Raw genomic sequence first — 16328 nt, 5'->3', positions numbered from 1 at the left:
AATAAAACCATGCTTAATATGGTCAACTAATCTACAACAGAGGCAAGAATATGCAATGGGAAAAAGAAGTCACTTCAACAAATAGTGCTGGGAAAACTGGACAGTTACAAGCACAAGAATGAAACTGGACCACTTCCTTCACCATACACAAAAATAAACTCAAAATGGATTACAGATCTAAATTGTGAGACCTAAAACCATAAAACTCCTTAAAGAAACATAGGTAGTAACCTTTTGGACACTGGCCTTAGCAACAATTTTCTAGATATGTCTCCTCAAGCTACAGAAACAAAAGTAAAAATAAACTGTTGGGATTACATCAAAATAAAATACTTCTGACCATCCACAAAAGGCAACTTACTGAATGCGAAGGTTATCTATAAACAATGTATGTGAAAAAGAGTTAATATCCAAAATACATAAAGAAGTTATACTACAACAACCTAAACCTCAAATAACTTGATTTTTTAAAAAAAGGGCAGAAGATTCAAATAGAGGTTTTTCCAAAGACACAGATGACCAACAAACACAGGAAAAGATGCTCAACGACAGGGAAATGCAAATCAAAACCATAATTATACCATCTCACATTGGTCAGACTGGTTAATATCAAAAAGACAAGAAATAACAAGTGTTGGTGAGGATGTAGAGAAAAGGGAACTTTCATACACTGTTGGTGAGAATGGAAATCGGTACAGCCATTGCGGAACAGTATGAACTTTCCTCAAAAAACTAAAAATAGCACTACCATACAATCCAATAATTCCACTACTGAGTATCTGCCTGAGGAAACAAGAGAGATATGCACTCCTATGTTTATTGCAGCATTATTTACAACAGCTAAAATATGGAAGCAACCGAAGTATCCATAGGTAGATGAATGGATAAAGAAGATGTGGTGTATACATATTCTATATTTTATTCGACCATAAGAAAGAATGAGATCTTGACATTTGCACTAACATGCATGGACCTAGAGGGTATCATGCTAAGCAAAATAAGTCAGATGGGAAAGACAAATACCATATGAAGTCACTTACATGTGGAATCTAAAAAATATTAAATGAAAAGCAAAACAAAAAACCCCACACAAACACAAAAACAGCCCCACAAACTGGTAGTAGGATGGAGTCAGTAAACGGGTGAAGAGGAGTGGAAGGTACAGGCTTCCAGTTATGTAACGAATAAGTCATGGGGATGAAAGCTACAACATAGGGAATATAGTCAATGGTACCCTAATAGTGTGTATGATGACAGACGGTAGCTACACTTGTGAACACACATAACATACAGGACTGCTGAATTACTATTTTGTATAGCTGAAACTACCATTGTGTGTCAACTGTATTTCAATAAAAAAATTTTTTTAATATATAAATACTTACTTCCTTTTGTTTTTGCTTAAGTATGTCTTCTTCATACTGCTTCTGCATTTCTTCTCGCTCCCGTGCTAAGCGACACTCCTCTTCTTGTTCTTCCTTCTTTCTTTGCTGTTCTTCCAGCTGTTTCTTCCTGCGTTTCTCCTCTACCTGAGCAGTGATAGCTTTCTGGTCATAAATCATAAATGACACAAATTACTGTTACAAATTTAAAAAATCCATTTTTAGCATTTGTTTATATTCCTAAAATAAGCTTATCAGTATCAGATGATACACAATACAGCATTACATATATAAGTAAAGTTAAATTGTCAAATTCCCAATCTATTTCTCCCATCTCATCTGTCAAGTTCTACATATGCTTTTTCTTTAACCCCAGGAGGGCTGTTAGAAGAACTAATCCAGAAACAGCTGAGTGCTTAGTGCTTAGCATAATGCCTGGTAAGCAACAGATACTCTATAAATGTCTGTTCACTAAACTAAGAGTAACATTATTAAAAAAAGTTTGTAATACTTATTTTTGAGAGAGAGAGAAAGAGCACAAGTGGGGGAGGGGCAGACAGCGAGGGAGACACAGAATCTGAAGCAGGCTCCAGGCTCTGAGCTGTCAGCACAGAGCCCGACGCAGGACTCAAACTCACAAACCCTGACATCATAACCTGAGCCAAAGTCAGACGCTCAATCGACTGAGCCATCCACACGCCCCAAGAGTAACATTTTTAATTAAACTGAATTCTTCATGTATCAGTGATTTTAAAGAATTATTCAGAATTTTAAGTCCCTTTAGTGTTAGACTAAAATTAGAAGAGAAATTAAATCTTAGTCTCCTTTCTTACGTTGTCTGCTAGATTTCTCAATCAGAATTCTACTTCAATGCCCTATATAATTCCCTTACAAAGAACTAATTCTTATCCTGAGCAGAATTCAGGAGAACTAAACCAATGAAAAAAAATAACCAATACTAACTTAAGACTTAGTGCCATTTCATATGTGCAACTTACATATTAAAGACCTCTTCTGGCAGGCAGGTGGCTGGCTGTACTACATGATACTGTCTAGTTCTTAGCATGAATGTAATTTTAATATAATGCCAGTTGAAGTAAGAATTAGATTTATCACAGGATTGGACAGGGCCTGTGCTACACATTTACACTGAAATTTTAACTGCCATTTATTTAGGCATCCACTGGCTATGACTATTATTTATTAAGGCAAAGTACAATATTTTACAGTGCAATACCTGATGTTCTAACTGTTTTTGTCGTCGCCTGTCACGTTCTTCAATCTGAGCTGGGTCCAAGAGAGCAGTCATAGAACGGAGAAAACTGGCAAGACAGACACTTTAGCTATTCAAAACCCCCAAAAGGTGGGTTTAACAAGGTGCTAAATCACTTTTGTTTCAGATATATCCACTATTCATTTATACTTTAAACAAAAATACCAAACCTAAAATCAATTAAGACATATTATAAATATAACAACAGCTCTTTTAATAAAGCACAGACTTTCTTAAACATCAATCAATACTGAAGAATAAACTTACTTCGTTTTCTGACTGTTTGCCATAGTTGTATCTCTAAGGGGTTTTGCTATATGTTCCTCCTCTGAAGGTTCAACGTGGCTTCCACTCATAGGTGTATAAACACTGTTGATATCAGCCAGTTCCTGAGTCTCCGGAGAGACACAGAAGTACTCTGGTTGGTTGTATGTTGACCGAGAGGAGAGTTGAGACTGAGAAGCAGGATAGTTCTTTAATGAACCAAAATGCATTGTCCATCTGTCATGTTCCTCACCCTAATCATGATAAGTAAGAATTACTAAGAATTTTTCCAATTGTTCACATGTATAAAGTCCTATACAACAAACACAATTAAAAAAAAAAATTTTTAATGTTTATTTGTTTATTCTGTAGGGGAGGGGGGTTGCAGAGAGAGGGAGAGAGAGAATCCCAAGCTGGTTCCACACTGTCAGTGCACAGCACGATGCAGGGCTCAAACCCACAAACCATGAGATCATGGTTTGACCTGAGCCGAAATCAAGAGTCGGATCCTTAACCGACTGAGCCACCTAGGCGCCCCTCATACACGATTTTTAAAAGTTACCACAGAACAGAATAAGAATAAAATTAATGAAACTACATTCTTTATTGATTCCATATACATTTCGGTAACTAGCTTCAAGAACATGAGAAATTCAAAGAATTAGGAAATTCCTAAGAAGTTAGTTTTAAGAAGCTATGCAAAATCACACTTACTAAATGTGTTTGATAAAAGTTTCAGAAGAAAAACTGTGTAAGAATTTGTATAGTGTAGTCTTGTCAAATAGTTTCAGGATATTTTTAGGTTTATGATTAAAGACTTTGAAATTATTTTTTTCACCTTTATATCCACATATATTTGCCACCTTACCTTTGAAGATGTAATTTTTTCCTCTGTTTTTCTTTGCCGATCATCCTCTGTTTGTTTGTTCAAATCTTCGATCCATTTTCTCTGCTGTTCTTGTTTCACAGCATTGAAAGAGTGCTCCAGTGGTACTGCTTCCTAAACAAGAGTCATCGATACTAGCTGAAGTTCGCTTCTCTTTTTGTAACCACTTTATATTTATAAATCTTGCCAAGAATTTATATAGATTTAAGCAGAAAGGCACTGATCTCTAAGAGGAGCAATAATTTTAAAGAAAAAAATTTGAGTTATACAATTAAATAGATCTATTCCAATTTCTAGAATCATACTTGTAACATACAGAAGTAGAGAACACAGTAAGGTAACTAAATGTAAAAAAAGTAATTTTATAATAAAAAATTCTTTTTCTAAAATAATTATAAGATTTTTAAAAGTTTTTCCTAATAGTCTCATTTAGACTTTGAAAGGAGTTACTGATCATTTAAGTTAGATGTAAAATACTGTTTTACATCTGGCTTCAGAACACAGGAAATACTGCCTCTGGACCAAGAGCCAGGAAGATATGAGTACCAGAGGCTTTCTCTATTGAATCACAATGTCTCTCTAGAGATCCCTCTTTTCCATTTATACTGCTACAGCCTTATCACAGTAGATGACGTTTCAATAAGATAAACATATTGTGTCTAGGTTAAGTCCTTGAATTCTAAGAAAAAAACAAAAATTAAAATAGTAGCATAAAAATTTGTTGTTGCTTCTTAATCTATGAAAATTTAGGATACTCTAACAAAAAGAAAATAATATATACTACTCAAACTGTCCTGAAATGCACCAGCTAAGTAACAAACGTACTGTTACACGAAATAACTGCAGGACATAATTAAAAAAAACAGCTTGATAGACTACTACACTCACAATATATCTCATAATGCTACTTTCTACCTTTGTTTTTAACAGAAACAATGGCAATTGACAAACTGCTTTAGTTAAAGGAAGGAAATATTTATACAACAAGAAAAAATTTTAGTATCTCATGTATTCTTACATGTTTTAAAGAGATAAAAACCGTCACATTTCCTTAAGCCTAAAAGAGTCACTTCAAAAGAAGCATTATCTTCAAGTAATTCAACAATTCTATTTGTAGAAATATGATTTTGAAGATCAAAATGGAAAAGAAGCAAATGTCCCTTTTTACCTCCTTACAAGACTTTCTCAACATGGCACTCAATCATTTTAGACTCTGTCATCTGTTTAAGTCTGATTTAACTAGACGTGGTTTCAAATTTCAGTCGAGTTACAAATTATTCACTTTAGGTACAAGTCAAAATTACCCTTGAAAATTCCTAAAACCACTCACAAAATGTTTTGTATACGTGTCTTTACAACCCTATGGAAAACTTAATGAGTTCATTTCTCTTAAATATAGAGAACAAAGAGAGGGTTGCTGGATGGGCTGGGGGAGGAGGGATGGGCTAAATGGGTAAGGGGCATTAAGGAATCTACTCCTGAAATCACTGTTGTACTATATGCTAATTTGGATGTAAATTAAAAAATAATTTTTAAAAAATCAGTTTTTAATTCAGTCTTCCACTTCCTACTCAAGGATGTCTTATAACTTCCTTACCACTTGAATAATTCGTTTTACTTCTCTAACTTACTAGGAAACACTTAAAATTATTATTTTCTCTTGGGGCACCTGGGTGGCTCAGTCGGTTGAGCATCCAACTCTTAATTTCAGCTCAGGTCATGATCTCACGGTTCACGGGTTTGAGTCCCATGTCAGGCTCTATGCTAATGGCACAGAACCTGCTTGGGATTCTCTCTCTGCCCCTCCCCTGCTCACACTCTCTCTCAAAATAAACTTAAAGAAATTTTAAAAATTACTAAATTTTCGGGGTTTTAAAAGATATAGTCTAGATACAGCCCTTTATCAGGTAATTTGCAAATATTTTCTCCATGTATTTTATAATCTAACAGTAATATTCGCAGAGTACTTTTTAAAGTTTGAGAGAGAGAGAGAGAAAGCGCAAACCCACAAACCCTGAGATCGTGACCTGAGCCAAAGTCAGACACTTAACCAACTAAGCCACCCAGGTGCCCCCAAAGAGAACTTTTTAAATTTATTTTCAAGTTAGTTAACATATAGTCTTGGCTTCAGTAGAGCCCAGTGATTCATCTCTTACATATGACACCCAGTGCTCATCCCAAAAGTACCGTCCTTAATGCCCATCACCCATTTAACCCACTGCCACCCTCCCACCCCGCCCCAGCAACCCTCAGTTTTGTTCTCTGTATTTAAGAGTCTCTTATGGTTTGCCTCCCTCTTTGTTTTTATCTTATTTTTCCTTCCCTTCCCCTATGCTCATCTGTTGAGTTTCTCAAATTGCACATGAGTGAAATCATAGGATATCTTTCTCTGATTGACTTATTTCGCTTATCATAATACTCTCCAGTTCTACCCACATTGTTGCAAACAGCAAGGTTCCATTACTTTTCATCACCAAGTAGCATTCCATTGTGTGTGTATGTATAAATATATACCACACCTTCTTTATCCATTCATCAGTTGGTGGACATTTGGGCCACCAGTGTTGTGTCCTTGATGTCAGCATATTTTTATATCTTAACCCTTTGATTAAATCTACCTGTCATTCCTCAAAATACAAGGGAGTATCATTGACTTCTGAATGTTAAACCCAGCCTGTGTTCCTTGAATAAACCCAACTCATCATGATGTGCCATTTAAAATTCTTCTCTTTCTTGTACTGTCAAGTTTTCATATCAAAATATTTGTCTTGTCAGCTTTGAGTATCAGGTTTTGTTTATTCCACTCTCATAAACCTTGAAAAGCTTTCTCTTCTACTTTAATTATGTGGAAGAATTCACCAATAAAAATGTCTGGGCCTTGGGTTTATTTTGTGAGATTTTTAATGATGGATTCCAGCTCTTTAATAAATAGGTTCACCAAGATTTTCCATTTCATGTGTCAATTTTAGTAATTTGTTTTTTCTAATATTTTGTCCATTTTCATAAATTCTCTAACGTACTGACAAAAGTTCATGTATTCTCTTACCTTTTTTTTAAGCTTATTTTTGAGAAAGAGTGAGCACAAGCTTAGGAGGGGTAGAGGGAGAGGGGGACAGAGGATCTGAAGCAAGCTCCATACTGGCAGCAGGGAGCCCAATGTGGGGGTCAAACTCACGATCCGTGAGACCATGACCTAAGCTGAAATCAGATGCTCAACCAACTGAGCTACCAGGTGCTCCCATTCTTACCTTTTTAATGTCCATAGACCCTTTAGTGGTATCCCCTTTTTCACTCATGCCAGTCTTCACAAGGGGTTTACCAATTTAAACACCTTTATAAAGGACTACTGTTGATCTCTTAATTCTGTATATTTTTTTTCAATTTTACTAATATCCCCTCTGATCTTATTTCCCTCCTTCTACTTGTTTTGGGTATAATTTTTGCTGTTCTTTCTCTAACTTCTTGAATGAATTACTTAGATCATTAATGTTTTGTCTTCCAGTCTTCCTTTTTCGAGAAATGCATTTAAGTCTATAAACTTACCTCTAAGCACAGAAAACCCATGTTTTTATAAGCAATATTTTCATTTTCAGAGTTCATATACTTTGTTTTTCATTCATACAGAACTATATTGCTTAAATATTAAACATTTGGAAATTTTCTTTTTACTATTTGTTACTGATAGCTAGCTTAATTCCACTGTGATCAGGTAACATATTCTGTGTAATCTGAACCTATGAAATTTGTTAAAATTTTATGGCCTTTCAAATTATTAATCCTCGCTTTTTGTCCATAGATGTTTTAGGTTTTATTTCTATATAAATGAAAAATCATTACAATTTTATTTTTTCTTTTCCAGTTCTTATGACTTAATTTTGTCCCCTTGTCTTGCTATACTGGCTAGGACCAATCAATAACAAATAATAATTTGAACATCTTATCTCTTTATGGAATACTTCTAAAATTTCTCACTTAGGATGTTAGCTTTAGGGTTTTGTTTTTTAACTCCAGTATAGTTAACATACAATGTTCTACTAGTTTCAGATGTACAATATAGTGATTCAACAATTCTACACATTACTCAGTGCTCATCAAGTATACTCTTAATCCCCTCCACCTATTTCACCCATCCCCCCTCTGGTAACCACTAGTTTGTTCTCTATAATTAAGAGTCTATTTTTCAGTTTGTCTTTTTTTTTCTTTGTTGGTTTCTTATATTCACATTTGGGTAAAATCATATGGTATTTGTCATTCTCTGATTTATTTCACTTAGCATTATACTCTCTAGCTCCATCCATGTTGTTGCAAATGGCAAGATTACATTCTTTTTTATGGCTGAGTAACATTCCACTGTACATATATAACACATCTTCTTTATCCATTCATCTATCAATGGATACTTGGGCCTGCTTCCATAATTCAGCTATTGTAATAATGCTGCAATGGAACACTGGAATGCATATATCCTTTCAAATTAGTGTTTTCAGGGGCGCCTGGGTGGCACAGTCGGTTAAGCGTCCGACTTCAGCCAGGTCACGATCTCGCGGTCCGTGAGTTCGAGCCCCGCGTCGGGCTCTGGGCTGATGGCCCGGAGCCTGGAGCCTGTTTCCAATTCTGTGTCTCCCTCTCTCTCTGCCCCTCCCCCGTTCATGCTGTGTCTCTCTCTGTCCCAAAAATAAATAAAAAACGTTGAAAAAAAAAAAAATTTAAAAAAAAAAAATTAGTGTTTTCATATTCTTTGGGTAAACACCCTGTAATGCGATTTCTGGATCATATAGTAGTTCTGCCTTTAATTTTTGGAGCATACTGTTTTCCACAGTGGCGGCACCAGTTTGCATTCCCACCAACAGTGCGTGAGAGTTCCTTTTTCTCCACATCTTCACCAATGCTCGTTTCTGTTTTTGATTTGCATTTCCCTGATGATAAGTGATGCTGAGTATCTTTTCATATGTCTTTTGGCAATCTGTATGTCTTCTTTGGAGAAATGTCTGTTCATGTCTTCTGCTCATTTTTGAATTGCATTATTTGGGTTTTTTTGGTGTTGAACTTGCATAAGTGCTTTATCTATTTTGGACACTAAACCTTTATCAGTTTTGTCATTTGCAAATATCCTCTCCCACTCAGTAGGTTGTCTTTTAGTTTGGTTGATTATCTCCTTTACTATACAGAAGCTTTTTACTTTGAGGAAGTCCCAATAGTTTGTTTTTGCTTTTATTTCTCTTGCCTGAGATGAAATCTAAAAAAAAAAAAAAAATGTTGCTATGGCCAATGTCACAGAAATTACTGCCTGCGCTCCTTTCTAGGATTTTTACGGTTTCAAGTCTCAAGTTTGGGTCCTTAATCCATTTTGAGTTTATTTTTGTGTATGGTGTAAGAAAGTGGTCCACTTTCATTCTTTTGCATGTAGCTATCCAGTTTTTCCAACATGTGGTAGTGTTTTGATTTGTTTTTTTAAATACTCAATTGGAAATTCCTTAACTGGGGTTAAATGTTATCAAGTGCTTTTTCTGCACCTATTGAAATGTTTTCTTTTGTTATTAAAATCGTATAATATACTTCTGGATTTTATTTTATTTTGGAGTCTATAAGAAAATGGATTTTTTTTCTCCAAATTTTTATTTAGACTTTAGTTAAAATATAGCATAATATTGGTTTCAGGGGTAAAAACTAGTGATTTATCACTTACATGTAACACCCAGTACTCATCATAACAAGTGCCCTCCTTAATGCCCATCACCCATTTAGCCCATTCCCCCCTGCCCCTCCATCAACCCTCAGTTTGTTCTCTATCTTTAAAGAGTCTCTTATGGTTTGCTTCCCTCCCTCTCTCTCTTCCCTATTGTGGATTTTAAAATATTTCCTTAACTACCTAGTAAAAATCTGCCTTAGTCATGATATATTATCGCCTTTCTGTATATTACTAAATTTTAATTGGGAATATTTTCTTTAGAATTTTTGGGTATATATTCCTGAACAAAATAAACTTTATTTTCCTTTTTTGTTTTGTATTTTTCTGGCTTTAATACCAAGTTTACACAGTCTTATAGAATGAATTGGGAGCTATTCCATATTTTTACTGCCTGATCATGTGAATAGAGTTTGGTAGAAACTGTTAGTAAAACCACTTGGGCATTTTGCATCTCTTGTGGGAAAATCTTTCTAACTAGATCTACCATTAACAGTAACAGGATTATTCAAGCTTTCTGTTTCCTTTTAAGTCAGTTCCTTTAAGTTATAATTTTTATAGTAATTTCTCCATTTCACCAAGGTTTTCAGAATTGTTGGCATAAGATATTCACTACTGATTACTCTCTGTAATTATGCCACTCATAATTTTTATCTTCTTGATCATCTTTCCTAGAGATTTATTACTTCTTTCCAAACAGGCAACTTTCAGCTTTAGGTTAGGACTGGTATCCTTATTTTCATGATTTCTTCTAATTTATTCTGTTGTTCTTAGGGCGCCTAGGTGGCTCAGTTGGGTAAGTGTCCAACCTCAGTTCAGGTCATGATCTCACAGTTCGTGAGTTCGAGCCCCGCGTTGGGCTCTGTACTGACAGCTCAGAGCCTGGAGCCTGCTTCAGATTCTGTGTCTCCCTCTCCCTTTGCCCCTCCCCCACTTGTGCATATGTGCACATGCACACCCTCTCTCTCAAAAATACACATAAAAAAAAAAATTTATTCTGTTGTTCTTTTTCTAACTTCTTTAGACACCTAGCATTTAAAGATTTTCTTTTCTAATACACTTTCTCTTGAATTTATGATGTGTTTCTGATGTGTGCGTATACACTGTAATTCTGTTCCAAGTATTTGTGATTTCCACTATGATTTTTTTACTCAAGTTATTCAGTAGGGTGATTTTTAATTTCCAAATACGTATGTAGTACTTAAAAATCTCTTTTTGCACGGGAGCCTGGGTGGCTCAGTCGGTTGAGTGTCTGACTTTGGCTCAGGTCATGATCTTGCAGTTAGTGAGTTTGAGCCCCGGGTCGGGCTCTGCTGCTGACAGCTCGGAGCCTGGAGCCTGCTTCGAATTTTGTGTCTCCCTCTCCCTGCCCTTTCCCCACTCATGCTTGCTGTCTCTCAAAAATGAATAAATGTTAAAAAAAAAAAAAAAAACCTTTTTTTAAATCTCTAAAACTTCTAAGTTACTTGTAGTCAGAGATCACTGCAAAATAGCTATTTAAATTTTATCTGAGCCTTTCTTCATGGCCTAACACAAATCACTTTTTGTAAATATCCATGTGTGCCTGAGAAAAATATTTCCCAACTGTTGGACAAGGCACCTGATATATGTTACTTAGGACCAACTTGCTGTTCTTACAAGCACGGGCTCAGCTCTGTGATGATGCCTGGGATTCTCTCTCTCTCTGCCCCTCCCACATGTTGTCTCTCTCTCTCAAAATAAGCAAAGAAACTTGAAAGAAAGAAAGAAAGAAAGAAAGAAAGAAAGAAAGAAAGAAAGAAAGAAAGACAGAAAACAATTCCATGTATAATAGCACCAAAAATAAAATACCTAGGAATAAGAAGGCAAAAGATGTGTACACTGAAAACTGTAAAACACTGCTGAAGGAAATTAAAGAAGGCACAAATAAATGGAAAGATACTCTGTGTTCATGAATCAGAAAACTTAATATTGTCAAAATTACCTAAAGTGATCTACAGATTCAACACAACCTCTATGAAAAACTTGATGCATTTTGCAGAAATAGAAAAATCTACCCTAAGATTCCTATGGTATCTCAAGAAAGCCTGAAGAGCTACAACAATCTTAAAAACGAACAAAACTGGAGAATTCATACTTCATGCTTTCAAAACCTACTACAAAGATTGGACAATTAAAAGAGTGAGACAGTGACGTAAAGAGACATACAGAACAATGGAATGGAGTGCCCAGAATTAAACTCTCACATATACAGTCACATGATTTTTGACCATCATTGAGTCATCATGATTGACCATCAAGGACAATCTTTTCAAATAAATGGTGCTGAGAAAACTGGATACCAATGCAAAATATGTGAAAGAATAAAATTGGACCTTTATCTTACACTATATACAAAAATTAACTCCAAGTAAATCAAAGACCTAAACATAAGAACTGAAACTACAAAAATCTTAGAAGAAAACATAGGGGAAAAGTTCTGTATCAGATTTGGCAATGGTTTCTCGGATAGGGGACAAAAAGCACAGGCAACAAAGGAAAAAAAACAGATAAAATGGAGTTAATCAAAATTAAAAACTTTTGTGCATCAAAAGGCTCTATCAAGAAAGTGAAAAGGCAACATAAAGAATGGTACAAAATATCTGCAAATTATACATCGGATCAGGTATTAATACCCAGAATAAAGAATGCCTACAACTCAACGACAACAAAAACCCAATTCAAAAATGGGCACAAAACTTGACATCCCTCCAAAGAAGATACACAGATGGCCAATAAGCATATGAAAAAAATGTTCAACATCACTAATCATTAAGGAAATGTAAACCAAAATTACAATGAGTTACCACTTCACACCTATTAGGTCAGTTATTACAAAAACGTCGGTGAGGATGTGGAGAAATTAGAATCCTTGTGCACTGCTGATGGAAATGTGCAATGGTAGAACAACTATGGCAAACAATATAGTTAAACATAAAGTTACCAAATTAAAATTGGTAAAACCTAACAAAAAATTAAATATAAGATTATCATACAATGCAGCAATTCCACATATGGGTATGTACCCAAAAGAACTGAGAGTAGAGCCTCAAAGAGATTGTCTGTATACCAATGTTCATTGCAGCATTATTCCACAATAGCCAAAAAGGGGTAACAATTCAAATATCCATCAACATTTGGACGGATGAACAAAATGCAGTATTATAAATACAATGAAATATTATTTAGCCTTAAAAAGGAATGAGACTCTGATACATGCTGTAACACGGATGAACCCTGAAAACAGCATAAATGAAGTATGTCAGACACAAAAGAGCAAATATTACGTGATTCCACTTAAAGTATCTAGAATAGTCAAATTCATAGACAAATTAGAATGGCTGCCAGGGGCTAGGGGGAGGGAAAAATGGGGAGTGACTGTTTAATGGATAGTTTCAGTTTGGAATGATGAAAAAATTCTGGAGGTGGACAGTGGCGATGGTTGACTGACAAAATGAATGTACTAAATCCCTCTACATGTACACTTAAAAATGATTAAAATGGTAAATTCTATGTTTTGTGTATTTTACCACAAAAAAAAAAGGTTAAAAAGGAAAAAACATGTAATTTTTTATTGGCCAAATGCAGAACTATAGTATGGTGGTAGCATTAAGAAACTTAGCAGAGTGATAACCTCCCTTTCTTCCCCATGTTAAAGAATGCATTTGAATATACTTCCTTCACTTAATAGGTTTCCCAGCAAGGAGTAGTGATTAGGGAAAGCCAAGTCTGCATGGAGGTGAGATGTTCTCAAAAAAGTTGAGGCTAGAAGTAAATTTCTTAGAAACACAACAGTTTAAAATTACACAGTGTAGGGGCAACTGGGTGGCTCAGTTCCAAGTGTCTGATCTCATGATTGGATGATTCATGATCTCATAATCTCACGGTTCATGAGTTCGAGCCCCTAGTCAGGCTCAGCACTGGCAGTGCAAAGCCTACTTGGGATTCTCTCTCTCTGCCCCTCTGCTCTTTCTCACAAAATAAATAAACTTAAAAAAAAGAAGAAGGGAAGCTGGTGAGAGAACTGACACCAAACAGCCTTGGACTCCAAAAAGATATGCTTTTTAAGTTACAAACAGAGTAAACTTTCATTGAGTGTTTGCTATTTGTCAGCCAATGTTCTAATAAGCACTTTATATGCATTACCTTATGTTTTAACAAAATTGGCCTTGGTGACTCTACTTGCAACCAAATTTTTGCTCCTCTTAATTACACAAAAAGGTTAACTTAATAGTAAAACAGTCTGGCTATGGGATGGATTTCTGAAGCCAACTGCTTTCAGATATTTAAGAAGGGTTTTTTAAAATTACACAGTTAATTCATTTCCCCTCAACAGCATCTCTCCAATATCCTACCACATGCATACACATAAGTGCATAAAAACTGCATTTAAACAGTAAAAAAAAAAAAAAAAAGAGAATAATGATACCCTTTAAGCCTTGGTTGTCCAGCCTTACATTTAGTGTGTGTTTTACTTTCTAGTTCTTCTCCCACCCCAATTCCCATCTCTGACTCCACAGTATAAATAATTTTATTGGTTTTTTGGATTATAAAAAAAAAGACACACGCTGTCATTTAAAAATACATACGAAATGTAAAAACACCTAAAAGTCACCTCGAATGGCTAATTATTTATTTGCATTAATAATCATAGTATAGGGATGCCTGGGTGGCTCAGTCGGTTAAGCATCTGACTTCAGCTCAGGTCATAATCTCACGGTTTGTGAGTTCAACCACCGCATCGGGCTTGTGCTGACAGCTCAGAGCCTGGAGCCTGCTTCGGATTCTGTGTCTCCCTCTCTCTCTGCCCCTCTGCCATTCATGCTTTGTCTTTCTCTCTCAAAAATAAATAAACATTAAAAAAAATTTAAGAAAATAATCATAGTATAAATTACTCTCAGATAATAAATGACCTAAAAATAGTAAAAATTAAGCAGTAAGAAATGATATACTAACATTTCAATCTAAATTTTTTTGGTAACTGAAAATACCTTATCATTTTTAGTATTAAAGATACTTCAATCCTAATGTTGAACTGTAAATAGCTAACAACTAATTCTTACCAACTTCATGAACAGTTTTAGTTGTAGTTTTTAGTAGTATCTGCATGCATCAAAGTATTTTGTTTTTGAGAGAGAGTGCACACACAAGTTGGGGAGGGGCTGAGAGAGAGCGAAAGAGAGAAAATCCCAAGCAGGCTATGTGCTGTCAGCTCACAAACCAGGAAATTGTGACCTGAGCCAAAACCTAGAGTCGGACACTCAACCAACTGAGCCACCCAGGCGCCCCTGCATGTATCAATTTTTAAACTTTACACTTTAACTTTACACTTAAAATTATGCTTCAAAACTAAGATTTTTGTAAAATGCCTTCTATCAAGACTAATTTATTGCCTTTCAATAGTCAAAGTACTTTTGGGAATGTGGAAAAATACAATTCAGATTTCATTCCTTTTGTTAATGTAAAATTATCAACAACTATAGAACTCTTTGATGTAGGCAAGTCAGCCCTATATGGAGCAGAACAAACAGCCATGGAAGCCACACAATCTAACCTGGAGGGGTTCTATAAGAAATCTACCAGTGCTGAAAACATCTACCACCAGAATCATCCCTTTAGGTTACTGCATTATTTTCAGAACACATTTGTTAAACTGTAAACGTTCACTAGGAAAGAAAAATTATTATATATATATAAAAAAGAAAAGTTCATATTTTTTTAAATGTAAGGAGCATAATGCACTCAGTAAAAATTAACTGTTAATTAAAATAAAATAAAAATACTTAGATTCACTCCTTCAAGGAAAATAGAGATCAAGTACTAAAAGGCTTATATATTCAAAGTAATGGCACTTACCTCTAAAATTTGACCAACTCTAATTAGTGGGTGCCCATCAACCTGGACCACTGTTACCTGACAAGGAGACTGTGACAGGATGCTAGAAGAGCTAGCACAAGTCTAAAAACAAAGAGAAAACACAAGGACACTTTCTTTATATAATATTAAACCTAGGCAAAATTTAAAGGTCACTAAAACACTACTTAAGGGACACCTGGTATATACTTATGTTTGATATAACCTTGTGGTGAATACCACATGGTCACTGGCAGTGTTTTGTGGTCACCTAAAAAAAGGCAGAGCTCTTTTACAGGAGCCTGAAGGAGGTGCCTCAGGCCTCTACACTCATCTATATAGTAAGACAATTTACAGAATGCAAATAGAACCTAGCTGAGGTCATAATTAAATTCAAAATAAAATTGTTCTAAAATAAGATATGAGAGGTGCCTGGATGGCTCAGTCAGTTAAGCATCCAACTCTTAATCTTAGCTCAGGTCTTAGCTCAGATCTTGAACTCTTGTGAGTTCAAGCCCCACATTGGGCTCCATGCTGTGCATGAAGCCTACTAACAGAATGAATGAATGAATGAATGAGATAAAATAACATGAAAAATAATTTTTTTTAAAAACCTTTATGATATGAACATGGCTTAGAATTTAAAAAAGTAAAATTAAGATGTCCTATATTCTATAAATGCTTCATTTTTATACTCTTACCTTAGACTGGTCAAGAATTTGAAATTTTTCCCATATTCTTTTATCACTTTCAAATTTTTTCCAAGGATTGTTCCATTTTTCAGAAGCTTCTTTTTCTTTCTTCTTTAAAGCAACCTGTTCATCTGTAAATAATGTCCTTTTTTAAAAAAATGTATAAAAACTGTAAAAAAAAATCATGTAAACAAATCATGACCTTCTTAAAGAGTGCAGATTCCAACACAGATCTAATCAAAACTGTTTTTTAGGGAGATTACCTCACAAAACA

General features: G+C 35.1%; 1 protein-coding gene across 9 annotated transcripts in view; it reads right to left on the bottom strand.

The window, feature by feature from the left end:
• Positions 1–16328, bottom strand: part of CCDC66 (coiled-coil domain containing 66) — a 51354-nt gene that overhangs the window by 19280 nt on the left and 15746 nt on the right. For 5 of the 9 annotated variants that reach the window (XM_060631349.3, XM_060631356.3, XM_060631353.3 and 2 more), the window contains 6 exons: positions 16064–16199; positions 15366–15467; positions 3788–3919; positions 2923–3173; positions 2620–2704; positions 1386–1547 (listed from right to left, as the gene is read on the bottom strand). In XM_060631349.3, the coding sequence (XP_060487332.3) occupies positions 1386–1547; positions 2620–2704; positions 2923–3173; positions 3788–3919; positions 15366–15467; positions 16064–16199 (868 nt within the window). The remainder of the gene's footprint in view (positions 1–1385; positions 1548–2619; positions 2705–2922; positions 3174–3787; positions 3920–15365; positions 15468–16063; positions 16200–16328) is intronic. The other 4 variants (XM_060631351.3, XM_060631350.3, XM_060631354.3 and 1 more) reach the window with 4 other exon arrangements.

Source organism: Panthera onca, chromosome A2, assembly GCF_046562875.1.
Source record: "Panthera onca isolate mPanOnc1 chromosome A2, mPanOnc1 haplotype 2, whole genome shotgun sequence".
In the NCBI taxonomy this organism is placed as follows: domain Eukaryota; kingdom Metazoa; phylum Chordata; class Mammalia; order Carnivora; family Felidae; genus Panthera; species Panthera onca.
Note: the sequence above shows the minus strand (reverse complement) of the source record. Positions and strands in the feature narration are given on the sequence as shown.